General features: G+C 36.9%; 1 protein-coding gene across 1 annotated transcript in view; it reads right to left on the minus strand.

Annotated features, from left to right (window-relative positions):
* Nucleotides 1-7,500, minus strand: part of LOC123509324 (1-phosphatidylinositol 4,5-bisphosphate phosphodiesterase-like) — a 66,782-nt gene that overhangs the window by 40,096 nt on the left and 19,186 nt on the right. The window contains 3 exon segments of the mRNA XM_045263553.1: nucleotides 3,553-3,690; nucleotides 4,843-4,902; nucleotides 5,629-5,715. Of these exon segments, the coding sequence (XP_045119488.1) occupies nucleotides 3,553-3,690; nucleotides 4,843-4,902; nucleotides 5,629-5,715 (285 nt within the window).

Consider the following 7,500-nt stretch of genomic DNA (forward strand, 5'->3'; position numbering starts at 1 on the left):
TGTTTATTGTGTCAAGATTTTATACTTTTCAATATCTAGATAATTTTGTTAAGATTTTTTTACACATTTTCATAATTGAATGACACGAAAAACAAAAGAACTAATTTATGGACACGCTGTCCCTAAAGGCGGTGTCACACTAGCACATTTTCCGTCGATTAATGCGATTTCCGTCTATTTTTCAACGTTCCGCATGAACTTATCGCATGAATTTGTCAGACGACAGGGATCGTTTCCGTCTGCAAATTTTGCGCCTTTGTTTACATACCAAGAGCAAGACCACAAGACTTGCCGCGTCTCCTCAACCTGCTTCCACGTGCATTGCTTCTACCACTAACCATGAACGCATCCATGCACGCTTTTTGGCTTCTTTAGCTCGTCTAAGCTTCGTAATACACAGTATTACGTTCAGAGCAGCGTATCTTTGTGCAGCGTGGCCTCCAGGTTTGTGTTTACATTGTGTTGGCACTTGGTGGGAAGTGACGACGAAACACCGTTTGTGTGTGACAGGCCGCACCCAAAATATTGTCCATTTTCTGAAAAACAACGGAAAAAGTGCTAGTGTGACACCGCCTTTACACCCAAAACATTGCTGACCGCCCTTTGAAAATGCATGGGAACGCCCGAGTTACGCTCCTCATTTTCGTCTTGTGTCCATGTTTGGAGGCTGCCCACCAGACATGTCACCTTAACAGACTCGCAATAGTCGTGGCGTACTGTGCCACCAACACTTATATACACGGTAACTCTACACACAAATGAGATAATACAGTATTTTCCAGCTCACTTGTGGTGAGAGGTGGGAAGCTGTCTCTGGGCCAAACCTATCAATGAATAAGGTCATCTACACAAGTGAATATACATGTGCATGTATAGATGTACACATGTACATATACGTGTGCATGTATAGATGTAGACATGTACGTATACATGTGCACTTAAATGAAGGATAAATAAACTGTATATCAAGTGAAAGTTAGCCTGAATGTTGATTTTTCTTGGTATAGCAATTAATTAATACTTGTCAAATTCTCTCTCTCTCTCTCTCTAGTTTATATCTAGAGTGCTGAGTGATTTCCTGTCACTGAGCGGTGGAAAAGCATCATGCAGTCACTGACATTTTGCTTCACTCTTTGTTCCTTGTCATGCATTAAACGAGAAGAAGTAATTTTTTTGGTGTAATTTCTCTGGGAAACGTCCAGCTGTATTTGTTTCAATACTGCAGCTATTTCGGACAAGCACCGTTGATAACCTGTACCTGACATTTAGCAAACTATAATGTGGTTTACAAAAGTCAAACCATCAGTTCTTTCTTAGTTTTCCTCTAGTAATGAAAAAGAAAGCGGCAGTTTCCCATTGCTTAACACGGGAGGCCAATTGTTAATGTTTTGGGTGGAAGTAGCGATCGCAAGGTCCGCCCACCGCCTCATAAGCACCGCCCACACCCGTTACTGTTTTAGTACAGCGGGATAAGCGCGCGGCGTCTCCTTCAAAACAACCTCCTTCATTCATTTCAGGTGATTCAATGACACGATACGGGAAGGTGAGCGCGAGGTTATTATCTTTTGTTTTCTTTGTTTGTTTCGTTTATTTGCTGTTTTTTTTTTTTTTTTTTTTTGTCTATATATTTTTTTAGGTTTATTTTGTATATCTGAGAAGAGTGTATTTTTTCTTTTATCTTTTATATTATTTTGAAATTATTTAGAGACACGGTAATGAAAAGAGACCGCGGGACTAAATTTATTTGATTTTCTATATTGATTTTGTTTATTTCACCAAGATTTGCTATTTTTAAATGCGACAATTAGTATATCTTTGTTTACCGCTTCTAAATCTCCTCCTCCTGCTCTTCCTTCTCCTCCTCCTCCTCCTCCTCCTCTATCTATCCATCTATCTATTTCACTGAGAACCTTGTCTTACAATTCTCTCGTTGCTGTTTCTAAAGTTGATCATATAAAGGATAGAAATTTTTTGCATTAGTTTACTCTGAAATAGAAAACGATGAACACACACACACACACACACACACACACACACACACACACACACACACACACACACAGCTAAGGCACCTGTATTTCATTAAAAACACACTTAACTTAAAATATCACAAGAATAAACACTTTGATCCCCTCTACTGTTAAAAACACATAAAAAAAAACACCAAACAGCCTGAAATTAGAAAAAAAAACACAAAAACATTAAACAGCCTAAAAAATACTAAAAAAAAAAACACCATTTGATCCTCCATTATATAGAAAACACACATGAAACACACTAAACAGCCTGAAATATATGAAAAAACACGCTTTGATCCTCCATTATATAGAAAAAACATAAATAAACACGAAACAGCCTAAAATATGAAAAAAAACACTTAACAGCTTCAAATAAAAAAAACACGCTTTGACTCTTTCTAAAAAAAAAAAAAAAAACTAATTAGCCTGATATATGAAAAAAACACGCTTTGACTCTCTCTAATGTACAAAAACACACATAAAACACACTAAACAGCCTGAAAATAAGAAAAAACACGCTTTGACCCAACATTATATAAAAACACTTAACACTGAAATATATGAAAAAACACGCTTTGATTCTCTCTAATGTAAGAAAAACACACTAAGCACACTGAAATATATGAAGAAAAACACGCTTTGATTCTCTCTAATGTAAGAAAACAAAAAAACACGCTTTGATCCAATTTGAAATATGAAAAAAAACACGCTTTGATTCTCTGTAATGTAAGACAAACAAAAAACACGCTTTGTTCCAATTTGAAATATGAAAACACGCTTTGATTCTCTCTAATGTAAGAAAAACACATAAAAAACACGCTTTGATCCAACCTGAAATATATGAAAAAAAACACGCTTTGATTCTCTCTAATGTAAGAAAAACACATAAAAAACACGCTTTGATCCAACCTAAAATATGAAAAAAAAACACACTTTGTTTCTCTCTAATGTAAGAAAAACACATAAAAAACACACTTTGATCCAACCTGAAATTGGAAAAAAAAAAACACGCTTTGATTTTCTCTAATGTACAAAAAAAAAAAAAAAAAAAAAAAAAGCCTGAAATATGAAAAAAAACCTTTGATTCCCGCTATTGTACAAAAAACACCTTGAAATACACAAAAAACACAGTCCAACTCTTCCTATTCCATTAAAAACACGTAATATTACCTAACTATAAAAACACACGCTCTTTGATTATTAGTACTGCATTAAAACACCTGATATGCATTTAAAACACCGTCCAAACACCTTTAGAGGAAAAAACAAAGAAAAAACAGATTATAGATGGCAAATTAAAGAAAACACTTTGGTTATTAGTCTTGTATAAATAAATATAAAACACACACACACACACACACAAATGCACTCAAATAACATCCAAAACACACTTAAACACTCTCAAATACATACACACTAAAAAAAACACCAAAATGCATTCAAAACACACACACACACACACACACTTTCTGCTACAAATGGTGCCAGCGATAGGATTTACACACACACACACACACACACACACAACACTTACATCAGCCTCGTCTTTAGTCTTGCAAACCACGTTGTTGTAGTTAATGTTGACATAATCCAGACCAGAGCATATCGTTAACATCTTCTCCTCCACATCCTGCCCGTGTTTCGTTATCAGCTTGTCCGCCAGCTTGTAATCCTGTTTGAGAGAGGGTTGGATTCTATTAAAGAGGGTTGGATTCTATTAAAGAGAGTTGGATTCTGTTTAAAGAGGTTTGGGTTTTGTTTTAAGAGGATTGGATTCTGTTTAAAGAGGGTTGGATTCTGTTTAAAGAGGGCTAGGTTCTGTTTTAAGAGGGTTGGATTCTATTAAAGAGAGTTGGATTCTGTTTAAAGAGCGTTGGATTCTGTTTAAAGAGGGTTGGGTTCTCTTTAAAGTGTGTTAAAAATTCTGTTAAAAATTTGAGTGATGAAATAGAAGGATTCAGTGTGTCTTAGGTGGAATTAACAGTGCTTTATGAGGCAATAATATTAATCAGTTTATCTATCTAATCAATATAGTCTTCGAAATCTAAGTGAGGTTTTGTGGTGTGGCGACCCTCTTGTGGACACCAGGCGGACAGGCGAGGCACGGCAGGTCAGGCGGCGCTGCAAGACCAGGAACACCACCACACGCCACCACGCTATACACCGACAACATTTGCAAAACTATGCTACTACTACTACTACTACTACTACTACTACAACTGATATTACATTTTTTTAGCGCCTGTGTGTGTACTTGAAGAGTATGGGAAGCGGTGTCCAGTGTCCACCTTCCACCCATTAGCGGCGCAGGCATTGTGTTGTTTGTAGTGGTGGGCATATTAGGGCCCATATCACCAGCCAAGCATCTTTGTAGTGGTGGGCATATTAGGGCCCATATCACCAGCCAAGCATCTTTGTAGTGGTGGGCATATTAGGGCCCATATCACCAGCCAAGCATCTTTGTAGTGGTGGGCATATTAGGGCCCATATCACCAGCCAAGCATCTTTGTAGTGGTGGGCATATTAGGGCCCATATCACCAGCCAAGCATCTTTGGTGTGAGGCCACAACACCTCCACCTGGAACCTGTGTACCGCGGTGACATGTAGCTAACTTTAAACCACTCCACAAATGGCAAAGCTTCAAGGCGGCACGTGCTGGGATTCCAACCTACACGTGGACGTCTGCCCCACCACCACCACCACCACCACCACTACCACCTTATCCACTACACCACCGCCTCCCTAACTACAACTAACACCACTACTACTACTACTACTACTACTTCGACTACTACTACTACTACTACTACTACTACTACTCACCTTTGGCATATTTCCTCTCCTAATGTCGGACACTTGTGATAGTTCAGCCACATTTCCTTCCTGAAGAAAACGGAATTAGAGAAAACGGGCTAAAAGAATACAAGAGAAAATGGGAATACAGAGAAAAACAAGGAAAAAAACAAGAAAACTAAGACAAGGGTAAAGTAATGTTAAATGTAAACACACACACACACACACACACACACACACACACACACTAAAACCTTCCCAAACACACCTAAACCCACTATAAACCCACTTAAACTGATCCAATCCTCTTAAAAGGTATTGAATCCTACTTAAACCTTACTTAAACCCTCCTTAACCTAACTACACCCGTCCTGCCCTCTATAAAGGCATCCAATCCTCTTCAAAACCAGTCCAATCCTCTTAGAAAACCATCCAATCTTCTTATATACCACCTAATCTTTCCTAAAACTACCCAATTTCCTTAAAGTAACATCCAATCCTCTTTAAAGACATCCAATTCCCTTTAAAAAAAATCTAATCCACTTAAAAAGAATCCAATCTCCTTAAGGGACATCTAATCCCCTTATAAAGAACTAAAATTCCCTTGAAGAACCACATAACCCTCTTCTAAAATCACCCAATCCCATTTAAAACTACCCAATTCTCTTATAAACCCAATAAATCCCTTTAAAACCCATGCAAACCCTCTTTAAAGGCATCCAATCCCCTTTAAAAGAATCTGATCCCCTTTAAAAGAATCAAATCCCCTGTAAAGGCATCGGATCTCCTTCAAAGGCATCGGATCCCCTTGCTCACCTTGCCGTCACTCTTCCAGTAGACGAAGAAGCCATACTCGTCCACTTTGAAGAGACAGTTGGGCTCATACTCGTAACTTTCCTTCTCCTGTTATAGAAAACGGGAAGAGATATTAGGTTACAGAAAATGGGAAGAGAAAATGGGAACTAGACAGAAAATGGAAAAGATGAAAGAAAATGGGAAGAGAAAATGGGAAGCAGACAGAAAATGGAAGAAAAAATGGGAAGATAAGAAAGAAAATGGGAAAATAGACAAAAAGAAAATGGGAAAGACAAAAAATTAAAGGGAAGATGAGAAAGAAAATGGGAAATAGACAAAAAAGTAAAGAAAACGGGAAGACGAGAAAGAAAATGGGAAAAGAAAATGGGAAATAGAAAAAAAAGTAAAGAAAATGGGAAGACGAGAAAGAAAATGGGAAAAGAAAATGGAAATAGACGAAAATGAAAGAGAAAGAAAATGGGAAGAGAAAATGGGAACTAGACAGAAAATGGAACAAAAAATGGGAAGATAAGAAAGAAAATGGGAAAAGAAAATGGGAAATAGACAAAAAAAGTAAAGAAAATGGGAAGACGAGAAAGAAAATGGAACAAAAATGGGAAGAGAAAATGGAAATAGACAGAAAATGGAACAAAAATGGGAAGATAAGAAAGAAAATGGGAAATAGACAAAAAATTAAAGAAAATGGGAAGACGAGAAAGAAAATGGGAAGAGAAAATGGGAAGCAGACAGAAAATGGAACAAAAAATGGGAAGAGAAAATGGGAAATAGACAAAAAAGTAAAGAAAATGGGAAGATGAGAAAGAAAATGGGAAATAGACAAAAAAGTAAAGAAAATGGGAAGACGAAAGAAAATGGGAAGAGAAAGAAAATGGAGGAGAAAGAAAATGGGGAAGAAACAAAATCGAAAAAAAAAATGGGAAGACAGAGAGGGGTAAAGAAAATGGGAAAGAGAAAGAAAATGGGAAGGGGAAAGAAAATGGGAATGAGAAAAAGAAAACGGGAATGAAAAAAAGAAAATGGGAAGCACAATAAGAAAAATGGGAAGAGAGAAAACGGGAAGAGAAAGATGGTAAAGAAAATGGGAAGAGAAAAAGAAAATGGTAAAGAAAATGGGAGGAGAGAAATAGTAAAGAAAATGGAGTGAAAGAAAATGGGAAGAGGAGAAAGAAAATGTGAAGTGGAGAAAAAAATGGGAATAAAAAGAAAATGGGAGAAAGAAAATGGGAAAGAGAAAGAAAATGGGAAAGAGAGAAAGAAAATGGGAAAGAGAAAGAAAATGGGAAGGAGAAAGAAAATGGAATGATAAAAAGAAAATGGGAAGAAAAGAAAGAAAGAAAATGGGAAGAGAAAGAAAATGGGAAAAAGAAAGAAAATGGGAAAGAAAGAAAATGGGAAGATAAAGAAAATGGGAAGAGAAAGAAAATGGGAAAAAGAAAAGAAAATGGGGAGAAAATGGGAAGAAAGAAAAAATAAATAAAGAAAATGGAAAGCGAGAAAAAAAAATTAATTAGGTTTATTTTATGCATTTATTTATTTTATTTTATTATTCTCTCTCTCTCTCTCTCTCTCTCTCTCACAAAAAAATCACCATAAAAAACACTAACTAGCAACACAAACCTAAAAAAAAAAGAAAAAAACAATACTTGGCAACTCAAAACACAAAATATATAAATAAAAAAAAACAATAAATGGCAACTCCAAACACCCCAGACCACAAGAGCCAATCAGCTTCAAGATCGCCCGTGACGTCATCGAGTCTCAGCCAATCAGCTTCAAGAGTCTAGCCTGCAGAGTTGTCCGTGACGTCATCGAGTCTTTCAGCCAATCAGCTTCAAGATTTGCCCTAGGTCGTGTTTGGGGAGTCAAGAGGAG

This window comes from Portunus trituberculatus, chromosome 26 (genome assembly GCF_017591435.1).
Source record: "Portunus trituberculatus isolate SZX2019 chromosome 26, ASM1759143v1, whole genome shotgun sequence".
Classification (NCBI taxonomy): domain Eukaryota; kingdom Metazoa; phylum Arthropoda; class Malacostraca; order Decapoda; family Portunidae; genus Portunus; species Portunus trituberculatus.